We start from the raw sequence: 26,359 nt of genomic DNA, 5'->3' as shown, positions 1-26,359 counted from the left end.
TAGTCAGTGCGACAGAAAGTCAATCCTAAGGGCCCGGGTTCGATTCCCGGCTGGGTCGGCGAAATTCTCCGCACAGGGACTGGGTGTTGTGTTGTACTAATCATCATCATTACATCCCCATCGACGCGCTAGTCGCGGAAGTGGCGTCCAATCGAAAGACTTGCACCCGGCGGACGGTCTACCCGGCGGGAGGCCCTAGCCACACGACATTTACATTTTATTTACATCTCCACTTACACAATATGTTCAATATGAGGATCAGAGACGTCGACTAGATGCTGTACAGCACCACATTTGCACCTGGTGGCCAAATTAGAACTAATTTTTTTTCCAGCATAAATCGGTTCCACGTTAATTCATTAGCATATCTACCAAATTTTGCTGTCATACGATAATTACATCCCACAATGGATCTCTGTGAGTAGCTGCAATTTATTTATAAGCACCTGGTAGATGCAGTTCGTAAATTAGAGAAATTCGACATAGGACTTCGGGAGCCGAACTCGCGAAAGGAATAGGAGAAGAGGTCTGAGGGCGGAAATGAAGCTGGTACGCCACGTAGGCTACGTCGCACGCCGCACGGTTGCTCGGGGAGTACAAATGCAGCGCGCACGCAGGCAGCGGGCAGCGGCGGCGGCGGCGGCGATGGGGCCCATAGCGCATGCAGGTCGGGCGCGGGGGTGGCGGCCCGGGTTCAAAGCCCCGTCACAGCGGCCGGCCATTAATCGGGCAGGGAGGGGGCCGGCCACACACGCTCGTGGGAACAATGCGAGCCCTCGCTGCCTAGCGCTGCCCGCGCCGGCACGGCTATTAGCATGCGCCGGCGCGCCGCCATCAGCATGCTGCCCGCGCGCCGCCGCTCTTCCCAGAAACGCGCTCTTCCCTCCGACACTTTACACACAAAAATCATAAATATAAAAAGGTTCGCATGTAGCGCGGACTCCTACCCCGCCGGAATCGGTAAAGCCGCTTTCTGGGAATCCAGGTGTCGTAGGAATTCCTCGACGCCGCGCCGAAAGGCAAATTGCTGCCGCGTCGACGAAACGGGGGACCGCTTTGACCCTTTATGGGCTATCTGTCCCTTCCACCCTCAGCGGTGTGACGGAGTTTTGCAGTCGCTTAAAGAAACGGTCAACAAGCTGTTGCGATGGTGGTTCTACTGGATTTTGAGCCGGCCGTGGTGGCCGTGCGGTTCTAGGCGCTCCAGTCCGGAGCCGCGCTGCTGCTACGGTCGCAGGTTCGAGTCCTGCCTCGGGCATGGGTGTGTGTGATGTCCTTGGGTTGGTTAGGTTTAAGTAGTTCTAAGTTCTAGGGGACTAATGACCACAACAGTTGAGTCCCGTAGTGCTCAGAGCCATTTGAACCATTTCAACCTACTGGATTTTGGACATAGCATGGGAGCTCCATTAAATAAGTGTAAAGAAAAAAATCTTAATACATTTTAAAAACACATTACAACGACACAAGAAACCAGATTATCTAGAAAAATTATAGAGAAACTTTTGAACGTGAAGCGACAAGTAGGATTGAAAAACGAAATCAGAGAAGATATGAAAGACCTAGAATTAACCTTGGGAGATTTGCAAAACAAACGAGAAAAGTTAAAGAAACCGAAATAAAAAAAAGGAAGATTTAAGCAAAAAGCAGACAAACGACTAACAATAAAAAATATTTACAGATGAGGAACGACAAGAAACATCAGAACGAATGAAAAGGTACCGAGCAAAGCGGAAAGAAAACCTATTGAATGAGATGACCGAAACCGATTGAAGTGGTCCAATGAGCAGTAAAAGCAGAAGAATAAGAAGAAGAAGAAGAAGACGAAGACGAAATACACCAGAAACTACAAGGGTTATCCAGAAATGTCAGTTCAATATTATTTTACCCATGCTGGATCTTATTAACCCCACGGCCGTTAATGATAGTTGCTGAATGATGGAACCTGCCACTCATATTTTTTTGAATGTTTTATTTCACTATCGTTCCGGTTACGGTCTACCACGCCCATCTGCAGATGGCTACTACTTTTTTCTTTTACTTAGATGTTTTGGCCAACGGCATGTCGTCTGCTCCACGCTGTACACGAATGTTTGAGTATTTAGTGTCACTTTATCAGTTGTTTCATTAATAAAAACACGCTAAAGTGCTTGGCACACTCTTGACACAATGCATCTCGGAATACTGAATTCCCTAAGGATTTCCGATATGGCATGTCCCATGCATCTAACTCCAACTACCATTCCTCGCTGAAAGTGTTAATTTCCGTCGTGCGGCCATAATCACGTCGGAGACTTTTTCACCTGAATCACTGAGTACAAATGGCAGGTCCGCCAATGCACTCCCTGTTTATACCATGTGCACGCGACACTACCGCCATGTGTGTATGTGCATATCGCTATCCTCTGACTTAAGTCACCTCCCTGTATTTTTAGACACCATGTCTTGCGACTACAACGCCATCTGCTAACAGCTTTTCGAACTACTTCGAAACTTCTGTACACGTTCTGGACAAATTCTTACAGCTTTCACAATAAACATATCGTTTGTTGCACTCGTCTTTCGATTTCAGTTTATGAGATATTTGATTTAGAAATCAGAAACTCCTTAGATCCCCTCCCTCCCTTCTTCCAGTCTCCCTCACCTCCTTGCGCCTGGCAGATCCTCTGTTTTGATCATCGTCAGTGTGCCACGTCAGTGTTGTGTTTAGTGCTGTTTCTCCTGTGCGTCAAGAGGTGTGATTTTAAATGTGTACTGCCTTGAGGTTCGCCGTCAGTGTTTGTTATGTGCTACACCATCCGTCGATACCTTTCATGCTCCAGTCATACTGTGCCTTGTGTTCTTTTAATTGTCGCAGTGTGTGGCTTTTTGTGTGTGCTACTTTTAAACAGTTTTAACAGTTTTTTTATCTCCATTTTACGGTCACCCCGTTTTTTGTCCATTGCCTTCCATGATGTTCCCCCTTTTTTATATCTATGTTCACTATATTCTCTCCTTTGTTCTTTATAAATGTCTTCTATTGTTTGTTCTATGTCTTTCGGCTGAAGAGCAGCGCATATGCTGCTGCCAGCCCGCCCCGATGGGGAATTGAAATACAATAAAGAAAAAAAATAACTCCTTAGTGAGACACACAGTAGATACAACATACCTCGAGAAGGGGCAATGCCGTGCATACTCAGACTGTTTTAATGTTTGGGAATATGATGTACACCCTCTTTTCAGTGGTTCTGGTATCTCAGTCAGACTGCTGTTCATTTAATCTCCAAACTTGTAGACGCCTTTTATTAGAAATATGAGCCCCTGTAATCTCTTATACTCATTGCACAAGCCCCAACGTACAAAACGTTGCCCTATAACGTAACACGATATCCAAGGGACATACCCCGAGAATGATCAGTAAAACCTTGACAGGTGTATTGCGGAAGGTACCTGTGAGCCTCGTGAGTACGGTCCGCTTTATTTGTGGTAGCACTGTATGCCGGCTGGGAAGCCCACAATAGCGTTGAAGATGACTTTATGATATGACCGCAAAACATGCAGCGGTAACTGATAGACACCTGTGCCACTGGGGTGCAATCTTAGGCATTATCTTGACCCCTTTCTGAGAAAAGGATTTCTACATGTTCTAGGAAGTTTCTTTTCTCGTCTCGAATAATGCCTACATTCTTTCAAACAGCGCTGCGTTTTATAGTGATTCCTTCAAGCTAGAGAGTAAGTTTCTTACATCGCGCAGAAAGACAGCGACTGCTCATACGGAGAGGCAGAGACTGTCTGGCGTGTGCTACAATCGCCGATTGCTTGTACTTTTGCCCTTATTGCGGTTAAAATTGCGACTGTGATAGGTAAGGTTGCCTAAGTCTTCGTATGCACATAACGCAGTACCAATATAAATTCAGTCCTATACAGCATTTGGATTGAATACAGACACTGTGCTGTAGGTGCGTGCATTTTCCGAATTCGTCCAAATGCCCAAGAGCGTACTGGGCCGGACGTCCCCTTATGAACAGTTATCTTGTGGAGCATGTGCGGAAGCGCATTACGGAGAGCCGTCGTTTTCCGCACAGGACTCAACAGCAATTTCCAGCAGATATCCGGATCCCGGATACTGCAAACGACCATTCAAAACAAAATGCAGGCACAGTATTCGTCCACGAGAGGCCTCACCTGCATAGTAAAGCTCGTCGCACAAAACATTTATCGCAGGTGTCACTGCGACGTTAACTGACAATCAGTCCCATAGCACTAATCTTACTTCCACGGATTTACATTGTTCATTACACCTGAAGAAATTTCTGTTAAACGTTAATGGTCGTCACACAATGGCTGCGTATCACTCCGATAAATAAACACAAACGTTGTTTCCACATGACGCAAACGTTTGAGTTCCGGTAATGAGGAATAGCTCAACACTTGTTCTGTCTACTCCAGTAATCGTATATCGTTAATTAAAATTTCTTCCTCATTAACACCCTAGCTTGATTTGCTTCCTGGCTTACCCTTGTATTATTACAATTTGTGTGTATGTCTTGCTCAATTTAGTTCCTGGGGGATGACATCTTTTCTAACTCACCGATTCGTTTACATAAAAAACGAACTGGTGCTGAGTATGAGAAATATAGATTACAGCCATGGCCATCCGAAGAAATTTTTCCAAGAGGGGCAAAATTTCCAAATTTCCGTTTTTTATGTAAACGAATCGGTGAGTTAGAAAAGATGTCATCCCCCAGGAACTAAATTGAGCAAGACATACACAAAACTTACTGGACCTGAAACGATCGCTAGTTATCAAATTAGTATTTTTAAGGTAGATTAATTTGATACGTTAACGGTAAGCATTACCAATTGGATATGCAAAGCAGATATTTTACGTTATTAAAGTTTTTGATTCAACGTTTTAAAATTTCGTTCTCATATGATTATATCCAGATAAGTCATGAAACAAAGGTAGAAAAGGTTTACCAAAAATTTATTTACCTCCGCATTATGTGGTATGAAACGAAAATAAAAAAATGAGAAATAGAAAAATGTCAGAATGATTGAGAAAATCCTGTTGAATATCAGCAAAATAAACTCTTGAAATGGAGGAACAGGCTGTCAACTTTGAAAAAACTCTTATTATCTTTGATATTATCTAAATACTTCCTTCGCTTACAGAACAAATCTGATAAAGCTAAGCTAATAGGTTTATTTCATCACTTTCGTGCTTTCTATTTTTATATCTTTTGCATAATAAAAATTGAATAACATGTGTTTTGAAAACTACGTATTATGTCTCGGTGATGTAAAGTGTTGCCTATGGCCTATAGTCGTCTAGATGAACGTGAAAAATCTTTCAAAACCACCGTCAGATTGAGCGGTAAAATAGACTTTTGGCAGCCTAGGACTGAACCAAGGCAGTCCTCGTCTCTCCAGGTTGTCACTGGCGCAGTACAGAGTTGAGAAGGTTCCAATTCCTAGAGAGAACATTTTTTCGACCTTGAAATTTTGCACTTTTTGCGCTCTTATGGTGCGGAAGATGAGATTTTCTGTATCGACTGAAGCACTTGGGCTCACAGGTTAAGTGCAAACGGCTGTATTCTTCAGTCTACTACACCAGCTCTACCTTCAAAAACTGAAGGTAAAATTTGCAAGCCGTCACGCGTCTTCTTTGTCCACAGACAAACGACAAACTACTGTTGATATTCCTTTGTACAGCAACTGGAGGAAGCTTCTTGAGAAACTGGGGACGAATCACAGGCACATATACTGCTGCAATGACTATCTTTCACTGGAAACCGCGCTTCAAGGAATTTCCTTAGCTGGAAAGAGCTTTACGAGGAAGAGGGAGAAAAAACTGGTGACAGTATTTTAATGCTCTTCTCTTAAGTCCCATACGTATCCTGACTAGTGAATATCGCCGAAAAAGTCACCGCGCTAAAGAACCACCATAATTTTCCGTAAACGGCGTGAAATAAAAAAAATCCCCAAGGTCATAGTAATTCCTGTTGCACCAGACACTGTTAATCTCCAGTTCAGCAGCGTTGAAGATAATCATTGCTAGAAATTCAAGAGAATTCTGTAATGAACAAAGAGCCTGTGTGCAGGTTCCTGGAGAGGGAAAGTGCTACCTCTGCCGCTCCCCCCTCCCCCCTCTCCAAACATACACACACACACTTTGCGGACGCCCATAGATACACCTTAGTTTGAACAAATTGGTAGAAACCATACGACAATAGAAAATTTAGGATCTATCCCTTCATCTTCTAAACTGAAGGTAAGCTTGTTGATAAGATACCTGCATATGAAATACATGATAATAAAGTCTGGTGCACTGTAAGCGATATTTCCCAGGTACTGCGGCCGGCCGATGTGGCCGAGTGGTTCTAGGCGCTTCAGTCTGGAACTGCGCGACCGCTACGGTCGCAGGTTCGAATCCTGCCTTCGGCATGGATGTGTGTGATGTCCTTAGGTTAGTTAGGTTTAAGTAGTTCTAAGTTCTAGGGGACTGATGACCTCAGATGTTAAGTCCCACAGTGCTCAGAGCCATTTGAACCATTCAACCAGGTACTGCATTCTGGTGGCTTATCACATCAGAGGTAAGTGTGTGTCAGTGAGGAAATACATGAGTTCTATTTTTATTTCATTTTGGCCTTCGTCTTCTATTCTAGCGGTGATCATCGCTTGGCGAAGACTTGATTCTTGTACCCGTATGCCACGTAACGCGCTGCCCGTGTTTTCGAATTAGTTCCACTCGTGAAATTTTCAGGCGGGCGGATGTAGAATTTTCAGAAGAAATGCGCCGAGAACATTCTGCCGCTGCGAGTGCATTGCCGCTATTTTCAGAACGACAATAGACAGAGATCTTAAAAGCGCTAGGGGGCATTAGGAACGTTTGTTTACGCTGCGGCGAAGACTGCTGCAGGTCGCGAAGAAAAGTCCTCTTGTGGAGTCTCTAAAGTGAGGAAGTTAACTTTGTTAAATGAAGAGTTTGAAAGAATACCCCAAATGAGTCTATTCAACTTGCAAACAAGTAAAAATGAAAATAAGACTCACGAAGCATCTCGCTGTCATCATTTCGCCAGAACACCATCATCACTTGACGTCCCATTAGATGAAACACAGCTGACTAATACATGGACAATGAGCAGTACGGATGGGTCTGAAGCCCACTTCATGCTTCTTAAGAGGCTGAAACGAAGTGCACACCGGTCGGACTGACGGCTGCATAGACTGCTGGATGTGTTTCAATTCCGGAAAGTCACTACCACATCGAATTGTTACCGTCTGCTTCTGCAGTTCGATAACAGGTGGAAATTATTCCGCATGGTATCGGATCTTTTGTCGTATGATGGAACAGATGTCTGTCATGTTATCACGAGTTTTTCGTTGGGTACTGACGGGTCTGACATCGGCTCAGAGGTACAAGGAAGTACCACAGCGGATAGATCTCGTCTGCTCCAGAGCCTTAAAAGCTGCCCATAGCTCTACAAATTACTGTGGGGATATAATCAGTGGGCGGTGTCAGAAGGCTTGATAAGTCACAGCAATGCAGCACACTACATCTACATCTACATGGTTACTCTGTAATTCACACCTAACTGCCTGACAGAGGGTTCATCGAACCATTTTCTTACTACTTCTCTACCATTACACTCTCGAATGGCGCGTGGGAAAAAGGAACACCTAAATCTTTCCGTTCGAGCTCTGATTTCTCTTATTTCATTATGATGATCATTTCTCCCTACGTAGGTTGGTGTCAACAAAATATTTACGCATTCGGAAGAGAAAGTTGGCGATTGAAATTTCGTAAATAGATCTCGCCGCAAAGAAAACCGCCTTTGTTTCAGTGACTGCCACCACAACTCGCGTACCATATCAGTGACACCCTCGCCCCTATTGCGTGATAACACGAAACGGGCTGCCATTCTTTGCACTTTTTCGATGTCCTCCGTCAATCCTACCTGGTAAGGATCCCACACCGCGCAGCAATATTTCAGCAGAGGACGGACAAGTGTAATGTAGGATATCTCTTTAGTGGGTTCGTCGCATCTTCTAAGTGTTGTGCCAACAAAGCGCAGTCTTTGTTTCGCCTTCCCCACAATATTACCTATGTGGTCTTTCCTGTTTAAGCTGCTCGTAACTGTAACTCATAGGTATTTAGTCGAATTGACAGCCCTTAGATTTGTGAGATTGATCGTATACCCAAATTTTATCGGATTTCTTTTAGTGCCCATGTGGCTGACCTCGAACTTTTCTTTGTTTAGTGCCAATTGCCACTTTTCGCACCATAAAGAAAATCTCTCTAGATCAATTTGTAATTGGAATTGATCGTCTGATGATTTTACTAGACTGTAAATTACAGCGTCATCTGCAAACAATCTAAGGCGGCTGCTCAGATTATCACCTAGATCATTTATGTACATCAGGAACAGCAAAGGACCTATGACACTACCATGAGAAACGCCAGATATCACTTCTGTTCTACTCGATTTACCGTCTGTCACTACGAACTGTGACCTCTCTGAGCGGAAATCACGAATCCAGTCACACAACTGAGACGATACTCCATATGCACGCAATTTGATTAATAGTCGCTTGTGAGGAACGGTACCAAAAGCGCGCTCGAAATCTAGGAATATAGAATGAATCTGAGATCCCTTGTCGACAGAACTCATTACTTCTTGGGAATAAAGAGCTAGTTAGCTCATCAGCATATATACACTGCGTCAGAAGGAATATAAATATTTTAGGAGTCACTAGTACAGACTAAGTCAACTAATACCTTCCATATAACATAGACGAATTTTTATTGCTTACAGAGATACAGCTGTTAGAAAGCAACCCGAACAAATACTTGTGGAAGATATTAAGCATAGACAAATGATTGAGTTCTAAGCTTATTTTCCTGGACTTCAACTCCAAATTCAGTGCACTTTCGATTTCTCTTGACAACAAAAATGGTTCAAGTGGCTCTGAGTACTATGGGACTAAACATCTGAGGTCATCAGTCCCCTATAACTTAGATCTACTTAAACCTAACTCACCTAAGGCCATCACACACATCCATGCCCGAGGCAGGATTCGAACCTGCGACCGTAGCAGTCTCGAGGTTCCGGACTGAAGCGCCTAGAACCTCTCGACCACCGCGGCCGGCTCTTGACAACAGTACTTGTATCTCTTCCGAAGTTGTCTTGGCATTCTTTTACCTGGGCAGCTCTATTCATCAGCCAAACGATAGATTCCACACAGGCAAAAATCTAAAGGGTTGAAGTCCGGGAACCTCGGTGGTCAGGAACCGTGGCCATTTCTGCCGATCCCTCTTTCGGGGAATGTTATGTCCAAATGATGTTGCACCTGACCACTAGAATGTGAAGGGCCTCGTCATGCTGAAAGAACATAGCCATCCTTGCAGTCAAAGCGGCCCCTTCCAAAAATTCTGGAAGCTTATTTTTAAGAAAGTACACAGAACAGCGCCCTATAGGACGATGCGGTAACACAACAGGCCCAATCAACTGACTGTCTGTTATACTTCGCCACACATTTGCAGAGAAGTGTTTTTGGAAATATATCTCCACAAAGGCATATAGATTTTCGTCGGAACCAGCTACGTGAGTTACGATTGTTGTTGATACCATCAAACGTGAAAGTGGCTTCATCAAATGGTTCAAATAGCTCTGAGCACGATGGCACTTAACATCTGAGGTCATTAGTCCCCTAGAACTTAGATCTACTTAAACCTAACTAACCTAAGGACATCACACACATCCACGCCCGAGGCAGGATTCGAACCTGCGACCGTAGCTTCATCAATTAATGGGATTACTCTGTGATTTGCAATTAGCCAATGGTCTGCCTTTATCTCTTTCTCGGAGGTGTTGAAACCGCTGGGAATGATGAAGATAGAGAACGTGCATACATAATGTCCGCCTTAGACTTGTATGTTATACACCGATACGTGTAGAAATTCTGTGTGCGTTTCTTTGGTCTACGTTCTACGAGCTGAATAATGCCTTCTACTTCATTCACAGTCTGTTCGTCTTCACGTTCAGATGAAATATGAGTGCTGGGCACTGCGCCAGTGTCACTAAGTTTAGTGAAAGCGCGAGTAAACGCTTTTGAATCTGCTTTTCTGCTGTTTCGTAATCGTCTGTGGCATTCTCTAGAAGCAGCAGCAGCAGTTTTTGCATTACAAAACCCGTACGCAAATACCATGCCTGTGTACTTAGTATTTTGTAAATACGTACAGCTTGCTTATTCGGTACAGAGGAGTTGCCAAACATGTCACAAATCACAGTTGAACTACTCGAGCACAAGAGCCGTTCTCTGGAACAAGGACTTCACTGCAATCCAAATCAGTCTGTCATTCTTACATATTATTATTTATTTTGAAAGCACAATATTTCTTTTATATTTGACTGAAATGTTGTCCATGCACGAATGTTTAAAATGTACAAAAGAAACGGAATGAAATTTTCACTTTACTGCGGCGTGTGCGCTGATATGAAACTTCCTGGCAGATTGAAAATGTGTGCCGGACCGAGGCCTAACTCAGGATCTTTGCGTCTCGCGACCACCTGCCACGAAAAGCAAAGATCCCGAGTTCGAGTCTCGGTCTGGCGCGCAGTTTTAATCTGCCAGAAAGTTTCAATAATAATAATAATAAAAATCTATTTAAAACGTTTGGTGCTCAGTGCCTCGATCTCAACACATTTTTTGAAGTCGTTTTTCCAGAGAACGCCCCTTTCCCAACTTAAACTTTAAAACAAAAATGACAATCGATAAATAGCGCGTCCCATAACAAATGGTATAACAACAAACGAAATCAAAACTTATCCAAGTAACCAACAGTATATCTGTAACCAATAACGATTGGACACATATTACATGGAATGTTTTATTCGAATTAGTCTATATCAGCACCTACTGAAAATATTTACTATTCCTCCTCTGCTGGCCGGAGTGGCCGAGCGGTTAAAGGCGCTGCCGTCTGGAACTGCACGACCGCTACGGTCGCAGGTTCGAATCCTGCCTCGGGCATGGATGTGTGTGATGTCCTTAGGTTAGTTAGGTTTAAGTAGTTCTAAATTCTAGGGGACTTATGACCTCAGCAGTTGAGTCCCATAGTGCTCAGAGCCATTTGAACCATATTCCTCCTCTAGCACTCTTTATAGTTGTGGTATTAAAAGGACAGCTATAGGTTGTTTCCGAAAAAGAAAGATGGAGTGTGCAGTTTGGTGAAAACCGCTGTATTAGAGATTATCTTGGGTTCTTTTGTTTCAGCTGTGTTTCAAGATCCTAAATGTGTATCTGCAACAGATTGTTTTCCAGACACAATGTACCTTGTATGACAGATAGTTTTTGGAACCATGGACGACTGTGATAGAGTGGTTCAAGAGACCGACAACAAAAAAAGACAACAGGTTGCAGAAGCGACCAATTTTGTATGCCTGTCACGACGTGAGACGTTGTCGCAAGATGAAAAGAGGCGGCTCCCTTGCCTCGGCACAAAGGGTGGAAGGGGACCGGAAGATGAGGGATAAGGTCCAGGCGACGACCAAGTCATTAGACACGGAGCACGAGGAAGGGCGGGAAATGGACGAGGTGGAAATAGGTGAGAAGTTTTCAAGGTATTCATCTTATCAATCGTCAGAAGAGACTTACGGAAAGTCAAAACGTATCTGACGAACAAATGTTGAACGAAGAGAAAATGAGCATAACGAAAGCAGTGAGACAAGGAACAGTGACTTTGAAACATAATTTTGTCAACCACTCTGACTAGAAACCCTAAGAGCTTCTGGCTTTACGTAAAATGACTAAGCGGTTCCAAATCACCTTTTCAGACACTCAGTGATCATGACTGTACCGAAACGGAAAATGACGGACAGAAGTCTTCCCAAACAGTTTCACCTCGGAAGATCATAATGCGATCCCTGCTTTCAATCATCCTAAGAACTTTGAAATAACAGACACAAAAATTTGTAGTGGAAGGCATCAGGACAAGATGATGTACCTGTAAGATACTACAAAGAATGTGCCAAAGGACTTGCTCCCCTTCTAAGAGCAGTTTACTGAAGGTCGCTGGAGCAACGAAGAGTACCTTGAGACATGAAAAAGGCACAGGTCACACCGTGTTCAACAAGTGTCGTGAGACAGATGCACGTAATTGTAGGCGCATATACACTCCTGGAAATGGAAAAAAGAACACATTGACACGGGTGTGTCAGACCCACCATACTTGCTCCGGACACTGCGAGAGGGCTGTACAAGCAATGATCACACGCACGGCACAGCGGACACACCAGGAACCGCGGTGTTGGCCGTCGAATGGCGCTAGCTGCGCAGCATTTGTGCACCGCCGCCGTCAGTGTCAGCCAGTTTGCCGTGGCATACGGAGCTCCATCGCAGTCTTTAACACTGGTAGCATGCCGCGACAGCGTGGACGTGAACCGTATGTGCAGTTGACGGACTTTGAGCGAGGGCGTATAGTGGGCATGCGGGAGGCCGGGTGGACGTACCGCCGAATTGCTCAACACGTGGGGCGTGAGGTCTCCACAGTACATCGATGTTGTCGCCAGTGGTCGGCGGAAGGTGCACGTACCCGTCGACCTGGGACCAGACCGCAGCGACGCACGGATGCACGCCAAGACCGTAGGATCCTACGCAGTGCCGTAGGGGACCGCACCGCCACTTCCCAGCAAATTAGGGACACTGTTGCTCCTGGGGTATCGGCGAGGACCATTCGCAACCGTCTCCATGAAGCTGGGCTACGGTCCCGCACACCGTTAGGCCGTCTTCCGCTCACGCCCCAACATCGTGCAGCCCGCCTCCAGTGGTGTCGCGACAGGCGTGAATGGAGGGACGAATGGAGACGTGTCGTCTTCAGCGATGAGAGTCGCTTCTGCCTTGGTGCCAATGATGGTCGTATGCGTGTTTGGCGCCGTGCAGGTGAGCGCCACAATCAGGACTGCATACGACCGAGGCACACAGGGCCAACACCCGGCATCATGGTGTGGGGAGCGATCTCCTACACTGGCCGTACGCCACTGGTGATCGTCGAGGGGACACTGAATAGTGCACGGTACATCCAAACCGTCATCGAACCCATCGTTCTACCATTCCTAGACCGGCAAGGGAACTTGCTGTTCCAACAGGACAATGCACGTCCGCATGTATCCCGTGCCACCCAACGTGCTCTAGAAGGTGTAAGTCAACTACCCTGGCCAGCAAGATCTCCGGATCTGTCCCCCATTGAGCATGTTTGTGACTGGATGAAGCGTCGTCTCACGCGGTCTGCACGTCCAGCACGAACGCTGGTCCAACTGAGGCGCCAGGTGGAAATGGCATGGCAAGCCGTTCCACAGGACTACATCCAGCATCTCTACGATCGTCTCCATGGGAGAATAGCAGCCTGCATTGATGCGAAAGGTGGATATACACTGTACTAGTGCCGACATTGTGCATGCTCTGTTGCCTGTGTCTATGTGCCTGTGGTTCTGTCAGTGTGATCATGTGATGTATCTGACCCCAGGAATGTGTCAATAAAGTTTCCCCTTCCTGGGACAATGAATTCACGGTGTTCTTATTTCAATTTCCAGGAGTGTAGTTGTCGTAAATCTGTTGTAGGACTATGAAACATAGTGTTACCTGCCATCAGTATAGTACCAACAGCGAAATGCCGTGGAGGTGATGCTACGGCGTGGAGAGGGTTTTTTGTGGTTACGGTGTGGTCCCTTTATCGCACTTAAGAAAACGCTAAATGCGCAATGACATGAAAACATTTTATAGCATTGTGTATTGTGTACAATAGATGAACAGCTCGGAGACGACTACTGTTTGTATCAGCATGGGAACGTACTCTGTCATAAGGCAGCGTCTGTGGGGCAACGGTCTGTGGCGAATAAGATCCCTGAAATGGAGAGACTTGCCCAGAGTCCCGACCTGAACACAGTGGACACATCTGGCGTGAGTGAGTAAGCTGATGTCGCTCCGGACTCCAGTTCAAATGGTTCAAATGGCTCTGAGCAGTATAGGACGTAACATCTGAGGTCACCAGTCCCCTAGAAATTAGAACTACTTAAACCTAACTAACCTAAGGACATCACACACATCCATGCCCGAGGCAGGATTCGAACCTGCGACAGTAGCAGTCACGCGGTTCCGGAATGAAGCGCCTAGAACCGCTCGGTCACAGCGGCCGGACCATACTCCAGTGTCCAACATCACTACCGTCTCCGGTTTCGGCTCTTGAGGAGGAAGTGGCTGTTATTCCTATGCAGATATTCATGCACCTCATTGAAAATCTGCCAATCATATACTAATGGCCATCACAATTGCTACACCACGAAGATGGCGTGCTACAGACGCGAAATTTAACCGACCGGAACAAGATGCTGTGATATGCAAATGATTAGCTTTTCAGAGCATTCACACACGGTTGGCGCCGGTGGCGACACCTACAACGTGCTGACATGAGGAAAGTTTGCAACCGATTTCTCATACATAAACAGCAGTTGAACGGCGTTGCCTGGTGAAACGTTGTTGTGAAGCCTCGTGTAAGGAGGAGAAATGCGTACCATCACGTTTCCGACTTTGGTAAAGGTCGGATTGTAGCCTATCGCAATTGCGGTTTATCGTATCGCGACATTGCTGCTCGCGTTGGTCGAGATCCAATGACTGTTAGCAGAATATGGAATCGGTGGGATCAGGAGGGTAATACGGAACGCCGTGCTGGATCCCAACGGCATCGTATCAGTAGCAATCGAGATGACAGGCATCTTATTCGTATGGCTGTAACGGATCGTGCAGCCACGTCTCGATCCCCGGGTCAACATATGTGGACGTTTGCAAGACAACAACCATCTGCACGAACAGTTCGACGACGTTTGCAGCAGCATGGTCTATCAGCTCGGAGACCATGGCTGCGGGTACCCTTGACGCTGCATCACAGACAGGAGCGTCTGCGATGGTGTACTCAACGGCTAACCTGGGTGCACGAATGGCAAAACGTCATTTTTTCGGATTAATTCAGGTTCTGTTTACAGCATCATTATGGTCGCGTCCGTGTTTGGCGACATCGCGGTGAACGCACATTGGAAGCGTGAATACGTCATCGCCATACTGGCGTATCACCCGGCGTGATGGTATGGGGTGCCATTGGTTACACATCTCGGTTACCTCTTTTTCGCATTGACGGCACTTTGAACAGTGGACGTTACATTTCAGATGTGTTACGCCCCGTGGCTCTACCCTTCATTAGATGCCTGCGAAACCCTACATTTCAGCAGGATAATGCACGACCGCATGTTGCAGGTCCTGCACGGGTCTTTCTGGATACAGAAAATGTTCGATTGCTGCCCTGGCCAGCACATTCTCCAGATCTCTCACCAACTGAAAACGTCTGGTCAATGGTGGCCGAGCAACTGGCTCGTCACAATGCGCCAGTCACTACTCTTGATGAACTGTGGTATCCTGTTGAAGCTGCATGGGCAGCTGTACCTGTACACGCCAGCCAAGCTCTGTTTGACTCAATGCCCAGGCGTATAAAGGCCGTTATTACGGCCAGAGGTGGTTGTTCTGGATCTATGCACCCAAATTGCGTGAAATTGTAATCACATGTCAGTTCTAGTATAATATATTTGTCAAATGAATACCAGGTTACCATTTGGATTTCTTCTTGGTGTAGCAATTGTAATGGCCAGTAGTGTAGTTCAAACAGTTATAAAGGTAAAGGGTGGACACACCCCGCATTAGTGTCGGCTGACAGACTTCTATGCACTTTTGATCAGATAGTGTATACATACGTTCTCTAGCTATATTGGATGTAATTGTGATCTTACTGTGCAGCTCCCTCATAAATTCGGCGCCTTTGACAGGCGGTGTCGTTGACTCTGGTGCTCCTGTAGCTGCACTGCCGCCTTCATTGAGAAACTCCTCTCACCTCTCTCAGCCCTCCCGTGCTTGGATCGGACAGGCAGCTGGCCAGGAGAAGTCTGCACACCTAGCCAGCACGGGGGCGCCGCGGCGGCAGCCAGCCGACTAATTGACGGCGCTCCAAATTGATTCAAGTGGCGTCGGCGTCAGCGTCGGCTGCGGCCGCCCCCCGGCTGTCGCTCTAGAAATAGAGCCGCCGCCGCCGCCGCCGCCGCCGCCGCCGCCGCCGCCGCCAGACGCCCCGCTCTGTGATACAGGCCGCGCCAGCCCGCGGATCAAAGCGAGGCCACCACGGCGCATGGCGGACAGCGGCCGGCGGGCAGTGGCACGCGCCACCGTATCCCAAAGTCCTGTTCGCTGCCAAAGGACTATCACTCTTCACGTAGTACCGGCGCGCCGGATAATCGACGATGCTCGGAATATGCCCCATAGATATCACGATCAAATACTGAGCTGCAAGGTACTGGTTAGAGATGTTCAAATGTTCAAATGTGTGTGAAATCTTATGGGACTTAACTGCTAAGGTCATCAGTCCCTAAGCTTACATACTACTTAGGATAATTTAGTTTAAGGACAAACACACAAACCCATGCTCGAGGGAGGACTCGAACCTCCGCCGGGACCTGCCGCCCAGTCCATGACTGCAGCGCCTAAGACCGCTCGGCTAATCCCGCGCGGTGGTTAGAGATGGGGAGACTAGATAAGTTACACAAAATAACTGGTGTGCCGATACAGACGGCTCGTCTCCTTAAAAGATGACATTTGGATACACGGCAAGTTGAGTCGGACGTAAGTGATACTCGTAAGAGACGTAGACTGCACGGCTTCCTCGCTGACATTAGGGAGCGGTTGAGAATGAAACACATCGATCCCAGCCGCGGTATGGTACATTTCTTAAATGGACAAGCACGCACTTTAACCACGAGCCTGAGACAGACACCTACATGCCCATGCGGGGAAGGAAGTTCCCCAGAATACACTGTCTTTTTCTGTGGACAATACGCGAACGATAGACATCCACTACACTAGCACTACACCAGCAGAACTGTTGGAGAGTCTGCGAAACAAGGCAAGAAAAGAAATAGTCTACCTCTGTAACGAGATATATGACAAAGGGGAATGGCCTGAAGAATTCCTTGCAACAGTTATGATACCAATAGAGAAAAAGAGAAACACTAAAAAAATTTGAAGAGTCTACAGACGGTGCACCAGCGATGACAGGGAAAAATTAGGTTTCGTTGCGCTGTTGAAGGAGAAATTGCAAAAACTGACCGTGCCGAATGAAATAAGGGGCGTTCACTGTGTGATCCACCAGGAAAACTTATGTGCAAAGAGTATCACTCTAAAAAATGTGATGAGTGTTGTTCGTACAACCAATTATATAAGGAAGCATGGGCTACAACACACGACAATTTAAAAGCTTTCTTGAGGATGTAGAAAGCCAGTATGGTAGCCTGCCTTATTACAGCGAGGTCCGCTGGCTTAGTCGTGGCAAATTATTAAATCGAATTTTTGCCTATTAGATGAGATAAATATGTTCATGGAAATAAATAACATGTGTGTTCCTGAATTGAAAGAGCCTTCATGGAAATGTGATTTCGCGTTCTTAGCAGATTTAACTAGCCATCTGAATGCTTTGAACATTTCACTACAAGGTAAAGATCCGCTATTTACTCATTTCATAGATCGAATACGAGCTTTTAAAATGAAATTGACACTTTGGGTGAGTCAGCTGGAAACAGGAAACCTAGCTCATTTTCCTAAATTATCATCCATGCAAGATGTTCACAAAGACTGTGAACGTGATTCACATAGTTTAGTTGTCCTTAAGGAGGAATTTGATCAACGCTTTCAAGATCTGACAGCATTAGACAGTGATTCTGATCTGTTCTCCTCTCCATATTCAGTGAATATTGAAGAAATTCGTCCTGAGCTGCAACTAGAAATTATTGACCTGCAGTGTGACAGAGAATACAGAGACAAATTTCAGAACAAGAAAAACATTTTGGAATTTTACAGACACTTCCCTCAGATGCGGTTAAAGGCGCTGCAGTCTGGAACCGCAAGAGCGCTACGGTCGCAGGTTCGAATCCTGCCTCGGGCATGGATGTTTGTGATGTCCTTAGGTTAGTTAGGTTTAACTAGTTATAAGTTCTAGGGGACTAATGACCTCAGCCGTTGAGTCCCATAGTGCTCAGAGCCATTTGAACTTCCCTCAGGATAGATTTCCTCATTTGCACAAACTGGCGGCTACAATAATATCAATGTTCGGTTCCATGTATGTTTGTGAACAACTGTTCTCTGCAATGAAATGTAACAAGACGCGCCTGAGAAACGCATTGTCTGATCGAAATTTAAACTGCACGCTGCGCCTACGATGCACAAGAACAATTACTCCGAACATAGACGCAATTGTAAAGGGCAAAAAGTACAAGATAACCGAGAATCCCACACTTCAGTGACACCTTAAGTTCACAAATTAATACGAATGTAGAGGCATACACTAAGCTAATAAAATTATGTGGCACGTGTACATTCTCCTTTATTTGTTTCATTTGTCACAGTAATAATTCGTGAGTGATATCCCTGCAGGTGGCCGCGGATTTACATTGACTGGCGGCAGCTGTTGTGTGCCCCACGTGACTCTCCCCACTCTCCGCTCTGGTCCCGTAGTGGGGGCAGCGTGCTCGCGCTGCTCCGTGCTCGCGCCTTGCTGCTCACAGCTTGCTCCGCGAGCACGTATTTTGTGAAGCCCTGACTTAGAACTACTTAAACCTAACTAACCTAAGGACATCACACACATCCATGCCCGAGGCAGGATTCGAACCTGCGACCGTAGTAGCAGCGCGGTTCCGGACTGAAGCGCCTAGAACCGCTCGGCCACAGCGGCCAGCAAAGTGTTCAGGTAATGCATTGTATGAACATAATGTGAGACTGTTCTATGGCTTTATATGCATTGGTAAAGGTGCAAGGGCTGGTAATGTTCTCTGCACTGCATTGAATTTGCCAAAAGCACCTTCTAGGTGTACGAAATATGTAACAGCAATTGGGGACTCTGTAAATGATGTGGCTGAAGATTCAATAGTTGATGCTACATCAGAAACTGTTGAACAAAATGAGCGTGACACAGACATCAGCATTGCTGTGGATGGATGCTGGGAAAAGTGTGGGTTTAGTTCTAAAAATGGTTTTGCATAAGTACTGACATTGGAATAGTTTTGGATTTTGAAGTGCTCAGTAAGTACTGCCAGGGTTGTACAGTGAACCAGAAGAACAGATTACTTCATAAGCAGCAGTGTATAAGAAATTGTGATGGAACAAGTGGAGGAGTGGAGGTAAAAGGAGCAGTTAACATTTTCCAGCGTTCGCAGAAGGAGAGAGGTGTCAGATATGTAAATTACTTAGGTGATGAAGACTGCAAGGTTTTCATTACAGTACAAAACAGTAAGCCATATGATGTTCCTATACAAAGACTTGAGCGTGTAGGACTTGTCAAGAAAAGGATGGGAACACGTCTGCGTAACCTAAAAACGAAGTTGGGTAACACGAAACTGTCTGATGGCAAGACAATAAAATGTGATGGAAGACTAACGGACAAAGTAATTCATGAATTACAGGAGTATTATGGGAAGGTCATTAGAGATAACTGTGACAATTTAAAGAAGATGAAATGAGCTGTGTGGAGCACTTTCTTTCATCGAATATCAACCGATGTAAAGCTATGTCATGCTTTGTCTCCACCTCCACCAAACACTTGATGTAAATATAGGCAAGCTGAATTTTCTGGCACCCTGCATGAATTTACACATAAACATTCTCTTCCTTTGGCAGTAATGGAGGCAATAAAACCTATTTATAGAGATCTGGAAACTCCTGAGCTACAAAAGTAGTGTTTACATGGGAAGACCCAGAATGTGAATAAGTCCTTCAATAATGTTGTGTGGTGACGTGCGGCTAAAAATTTATTTGTTGGCCTTATGACTCTATAAAGTTAGCAGTGTCTGATTCTGTAATAACTTTTAATGGTGGCAGCTATGAAAGACTTAAAGTTCTGGAGAAGTTAGGGGTAAGATTTGGACAGAACACAGCTAAAAGGTTGCGGGAACTGAACGAGCTTCGTGTACGTGAAGCAGAGTTAGCTGCTCCGAAAATGACAAAAGAAACAAGAAAGAAAAGGAGGAGGCAAGCACTGGGCTGTTGTGACACTGCCGGCCGTAGTAGCCGAGCAGTTCTAGGCGCTTCAGTCCGGAACCGCGCGACTGCTACGGTCGCAGGTTCGAATCCTGCCTCGGACATGGATGTGTGTGATGTCCTTAGGTTAGTTACGTTTAAGTAGTTCCAAGTTCTAGGGGACTGATGACCTCAGATGTTAAGTAACATAGTGCTCAGAGCCATTTATTGTGACACTGAAGAAGACACAGACTATGGGCGATGGTAATTCTAGTGCATAAAAGACGCAGAAATGTAAGTTTGTATAAGAATTTGTAATAAAAAAAGTTTTAAACCTCAGTTTATCTGAACTACATTTTTTTTGCAATAAATGACCCGATTTCTAAAAAAGTATTGACGGTAGACACATGAAATTTTCACAGTATGTCATGTGTGAGATTCAACACATATGGAACTAGAATAATTAAAATATGCCGGCCGGAGTGGCCGAGCGGTTCTAGGCGCTACAGTCTGGAACCGCGCGACCGCTACGGTCACAGGTTCGAATCCTGCCTAGGGCATGGATGTGTGTGATGTCCTTAGGTTAGCTAGGTTTAAGTAGTTCTAAGTTCTAGGGGACTTATGATCTCAGAAGTTAAGTCCCATCAGAGCCAATTACAACATCCTGAGTTGTTTCGTTTTTATGTTCATTTATTTACAAAATTCTGTTAAAATATTGAGTGTTTGAAAAAAAACATGCCCCACAATACAATTTTAGTAATAATTCTAGTTTAGTGTAACTAGAAAGGTGCATTCAATGATTATGAAAAATTGTAAGTTGGTGTTTTAAAAAGTTTCCAAGATAATGGGTCACAAAATTCGATAATTTAACACTGGCGCCTTTGGACATACAATGTTCCTTTAAAAACCATCCACAGACTGGCCAGCACACCAGACCTCGACACTAATACGCCTGGCCGATTCGTGCTGGTGACGTGTACGCCTTCCCGCTCGGGAAGCAGCGCGTTAGACCGCGCAGCTAATCGGGAGGGCGTGAAGGAGGGTACTCCATATCAACATTTCTGTACGTAGTCACGGAAAAATGGTTGTGTGAACGCCTCCGTAAGCGTCCTCAGTCTTTCCTTTCTATTCTAATTGAGTCTACGCGCGATATTCGATAGTGGCAGAACAATTGTTGCACCATCTACATCGAAAAAAATTCACCCGTATGCTTTCCATGAGAACAACTTAACCTTTATTTCGAACATTCCTATTTGTTCCCCGAGCATCTTGATTACATTTCCCTATGGGCCATATACATCGTTCTAAGCAAATACGCATGTAAATGCACTGACTTCTAACGTACGTTGTCAATCACCAAGTTTTCTCAATCGCGTTTTGTGTGCAGGTGCGCTAGTGGTGAGCAAGGGGCTTGGAGCAAATTGGTAGAGATATTCTTGCCTACCATTTATGATTATAATCTATTGCGCTCCTTCTTGACTGCATATTGGACAAAAAGGTCGCTAGAATTCCAAGAATTTACAGCAGTGCAATGGGTTATATTCTCAGAGAAAATCTATACGTTCCACCACGATCGTGACTTATAATAATCACAGAAACATTTGTTGACTTGCTCTTTGGAGATTCAGCAGATTTCGATCTACTCGAGATACGTGAACTTTTGTGTGACGTATATCGCACTTTAAATATTTGTTAACAAGGAAGTAATACGGCAAATCTGATTGTAGTATCGGGAGGGCTTGACAGGTACACTGAGCGATATGGTGTAACGGTTGAGGAAGTCAGAAGCAGAGGAGTTAAAAATGCCTCCTCAGCAAGCCTGATTTAGGTTCTACCCGTCATAACTATATTTGCAGACGATTCGTTTGAAAAGGCTGCAAACGATTCCTTTCTTCTCCCTGCTCCATGCCAGAACGCTCTCCGAGTGAAGTGGCGCTGTGGTTAGCACGCTGGACTCGCATTCGGGAGGACGACGGTTCAAACATGCGTCCGGTCATCCTGGTCTAGGTTTTCCGTGATTTCCCTAAATCACAAATGTCGGGACAGTCCCTTTGAAAGGGCACAACCAATTTCCTTTCTCATCCTTCCCTAATCCGAGCTTGTGCTCCGTCTCTAATGGCCTCGTTGTCGACGGGACGTTAAACGCTAATCCCCACCTCCTAGGACGCTCCATCTACAGACAAGGATACATCTGGAACTACCTTACCGATCAAAACCGTGTGTCGGACCGGGACTCGTCCCGGGACCGTTGTCTTCCACGGATAAGTGATCTACCAAGAACGACCGACGATTCGTCCTCACAGCTTTGCTTCCGGCAGGATCTCATCTCTTCCAAATTTCACAGAAGTTCTGCCTAACTTGCAGGACTAGCACTCCAGGAAGACAGGATATTGCGGACACATGGCTCATACCCAAAAATCCAGATGTCAGACAGTCAGATCAGAACCTAACGTTGTATATCGATAGAGTACCAACCAGAACTCCGTTGTAGCTTGTGCTATGTGCTATCGTCCAGGGGAATGCTCATAAACGATAAGTGATAGACAGCAAATGTCTTACGCAGAATACGAAAAGCATAACTGCGAGCGTCTGTCGTGTAGAGCTCCCTTTGGGAAGTTGGTAGAGGGTCCAGGGATCGAATCGTGGTGTTGACAGTTTTTGTGCTGCATTACGTGTAAAACTGTCATAATCGAGAACATGTTCCTGACATATAAAAGGATTGTACCGACTTGACAGAAAATCCTAGGAAGTTCTGGTCTTACGTTAAATCAGTAAGTGGCTCGAAACAGCATATCCAGACACTCCGGGATGATGAAGGCATTGAAACAGAGGATCACACGCGTAAAGCTGAAATACTAAACACTTTTTTCCAAAGCTGTTTCACAGAGGAAGACCGCACTGCAGTTCCTTCTCTAAATCCTCGCACAAACGAAAAAATGGCTGACATCGAAATAAGTGTCCAAGGAATAGAAAAGCAACTGAAATCACTCAACAGAGGAAAGTCTACTGGACCTGACGGAATACCAATTCGATTCTACACAGGGTACGCGAAAGAACTTGCCCCCCTTCTAACAGCCGTGTACCGCAAGTCTCTAGAGGAACGGAAGGTTCCAAATGATTGGAAAAGAGCACAGGTAGTCCCAGTCTTCAAGAAGGGTCGTCGAGCAGATGCGCAAAACTATAGACCTATATCTCTGACGTCGATCTGTTGTAGAATTTTAGAACATGTTTTTTGCTCGAGTATCATGTCGTTTTTGGAAACCCAGAATCTACTATGTAGGAATCAACATGGATTCTGGAAACAGCTATCGTGTGAGACCCAATTCGCTTTATTTGTTCATGAGACCCAGAAAATATTAGATACAGGCTCCCAGGTAGATGCTATTTTTCTTGACTTCCGGAAGGCGTTCGATACAGTTCCACACTGCCGCCTGATAAACAAAGTAAGAGCCTACGGAATATCAGACCAACTGTGTGGCTGGATTGAAGAGATTTTAGCAAACAGAACACAGCATGTTGTTATCAATGGAGAGACGTCTACAGACGTTAAAGTAACCTCTGGCGTGCCTCAGGGGAGTGTTATTGCTTTTCACAATATATATAAATGACCTAGTAGATAGTGTCGGAAGTTCCATGCGGCTTTTTGCGGATGATGCTGTAGTATACAGAGAAGTTGCAGCATTAGAAAATCGTAGCGAAATGCAGGAAGATCTGCAGCGGATAGGCACTTGGTGCAGGGAGTGGCAACTGACCCTTACATAGACAAATGTAATGTATTGCGAATACATAGAAAGAAGGATCCTTTATTGTATGGTTATATGATAGCGGAACAAACACTGGTAGCAGTTACTTCTGTAAAATATCTGGGAGTATGCGTGCGGAACGATTTGAAGTAGAATGATCATATAAAATTAATTGTTGGTAAGGCGGGTACCAGGTTGAGATTCATTGGGAGAGTGCTTAGAAAATGTAGTCCATCAACAAAGGAGGTGGCTTACAAAACACTCGTTCGACCTATACTTGAGTATTGCTCATCAGTGTGGGATCCGTACCAGATCGGGTTGACGGAGGAGATAGAGAAGATCCAAAGAAGAGCGGCGCGTTTCGTCACTGGATTATTTGGTAACCGTGATAGCGTTACGGAGATGTTTAACAAACTCAAGTGGCAGACTCTGCAAGAGAGGCGCTCTGCATCGCGGTATAGCTTGCTCGCCAGGTTTGGAGAGGGTGCGTTTCTGGATGAGGTATCGAATATATTGCTTCCCCCTACTTATACCTCCCGAGGAGATCACGAATGTAAAATGAGAGAGATTAGAGCGCGCACGGAGGCTTTCAGACAGTCGTTCTTCCCGCGAACCATACGCGACTGGAACAGGAAAGGGAGATAATGACAGTGGCACGTAAAGTGCCCTCCGCCACACACCGTTGGGTGGCTTGAGGATTATAAATGTAGATGTAGATGTTCATAGAAGTGTTCTATTGGCAGTCCGCTTTCGCTTCGTTTATTTGAAAGTAGCAAACCTATAGAGTACATTTGTAGTTTCACAGAATGAATACAAACAAACAGAAAAGAAGAATAAAGAAACAATTGCATCACACGTGCGGAAGAACTAATAGTAACAACAGTAGTAACTGACTGCTAGATTTCAGCACCGTCGTGCACCTACAACCTCCGAATAGTCCTTTTACATGCCAGGGACATGTTTCACACGTAGATAGTTATGCTTTTCCTGGGCTCCGTAGGTCATGTATTACCTGACACATACTTTTTACGCATGTTCTCCAGGACGACAGTGCATAGCAAAAACTATATCGGTGTTCTGCTTGATACTCTGTCGATATACAACGTTTGGTACCGATCTGACTATCTGATATCTGGAGGTTTTGGTGTTAACCACAGCCAAAGGGATTGTTTCCAGAGCGAAATTTTCACTCTGCAGCGGAGCGTGTGCTGATTTGAAACTTCCTGGTAGATCAAAACAGCTAAGCAACGTCTCCGCAACATCCTTTCTTCCATGAGTGCTAGCTAGCCCTGGGAAGTTTGGAAGGTAGGTTAAGTGATACCGCCGGAAGTAAAGATGTGAGGACGGGTCGTGAGTTATGGTCGGGTAGCTTCGCTGGTAGAGAACTTGCACGCAAAAGGCAACGGTCCCCGGGTTCGAGTCACGGTCTGGCACACAGTTTTGACTCCCCAGGAAGTTTCACATCAGCACATAGTCCGCTGCAGAGCGAATGTTTAACACAGGAAAAGATACGTCTTCCTCCTGCCATGAAATGTAAAGCGAAGAAAGTGGACTTTCAAAGGAAAACTATGGAGCTAATGGCGCAAAGGAATCCATAGCAACAGCTGCTATACTGTCAACGATGCCAAACAGGTGTGGTTCAGGCACATTTAAAACAAGAGAGGTTCACGTTTAAAACACGACCCAACTGCCGGCGAGGTACCAGTACTGTGTGAACAGTATTGTTCGCGGGAGCTTGATTCCCGCGCAATCAAAACCAGTTTCACATTCGCTCCTCGTTTCGCGATGGTCATAAGGGGTAAAGCAGCAGGTTTTTTTTTTGTCCGCCTATGCAAATAATCCAACAGTCGGCTAAGACAAACGAACTCGCGCGTAGCGGACCGGTCAGCTCTGAAAAACTAGCCCCGCGGCCGGACCGGCTTCCCGTAATTTTTCTAGCGCCGGTGCCGGCCCTGCCGCCGCCCGGGCTTTTGTCTCTGCCCCCCATTTGCATATTAAGAGGAGGGCTGAGGTAGCGCCGCCGTGGCCGCTGCGATACACCGCCCCGCGCTCCTCCACAGGTTCTGTCATCCTGCCCCTCTCCACGACAGCTCTGAAAGGCCGTTACGTCCGGAATCACGTGGGACGTGCTGGCCATCTGCTGTCAATTAGTTCACCCTTCTTTTTTCTACTACAGCTATAAGACGTAATCAAATGAATACGAGATAGATGGAAGAATGGTAAGTAAACTGTTCAAATAACTTACGGTAATGCAGTCGTGTACGTTGTCGACGCCCGCCGATATTTCTACAGGAGCACACCCTGCCATTTTCGTGGCAAAACTGCGCAAGAAAGTGTTGTGCTGGCTTGAAGAGCCAACACCGTGTTACTAGAGGAGGCCGAAATGCACGCAGGCTGGCGTGTGGAGGGAAGAACTATACCGACGTGAGGGCTGGAACATGACAAGGAATTAGAATTCAGAAAGCGGATGTAATTAGTTTGATACTTAACTTTAATCCATTCATGATGAACGTCGTCCTTGACGGTACATGAGTCACAAT

The 26,359-nt window shown here is 45.6% G+C and overlaps 1 protein-coding gene across 1 annotated transcript; it reads right to left on the bottom strand.

The window, feature by feature from the left end:
* Nucleotides 1–16,011: 16,011 nt before the first annotated feature.
* On the bottom strand, nucleotides 16,012–25,889 carry LOC126176551 (THO complex subunit 4-like). Its single transcript, XM_049923709.1, has 2 exons — nucleotides 25,740–25,889; nucleotides 16,012–16,263 (listed from the first exon to the last, which is right to left on the bottom strand). The coding sequence occupies exons 1-2, from the start codon at nucleotides 25,887–25,889 to the stop codon at nucleotides 16,012–16,014; spliced, it is 402 nt and encodes a 133-aa protein (XP_049779666.1).
* Nucleotides 25,890–26,359: the final 470 nt, after the last annotated feature.

Source organism: Schistocerca cancellata, chromosome 3, assembly GCF_023864275.1.
Source record: "Schistocerca cancellata isolate TAMUIC-IGC-003103 chromosome 3, iqSchCanc2.1, whole genome shotgun sequence".
NCBI classification, from domain to species: domain Eukaryota; kingdom Metazoa; phylum Arthropoda; class Insecta; order Orthoptera; family Acrididae; genus Schistocerca; species Schistocerca cancellata.
This window is presented reverse-complemented; position numbering and strand designations above follow the sequence as displayed.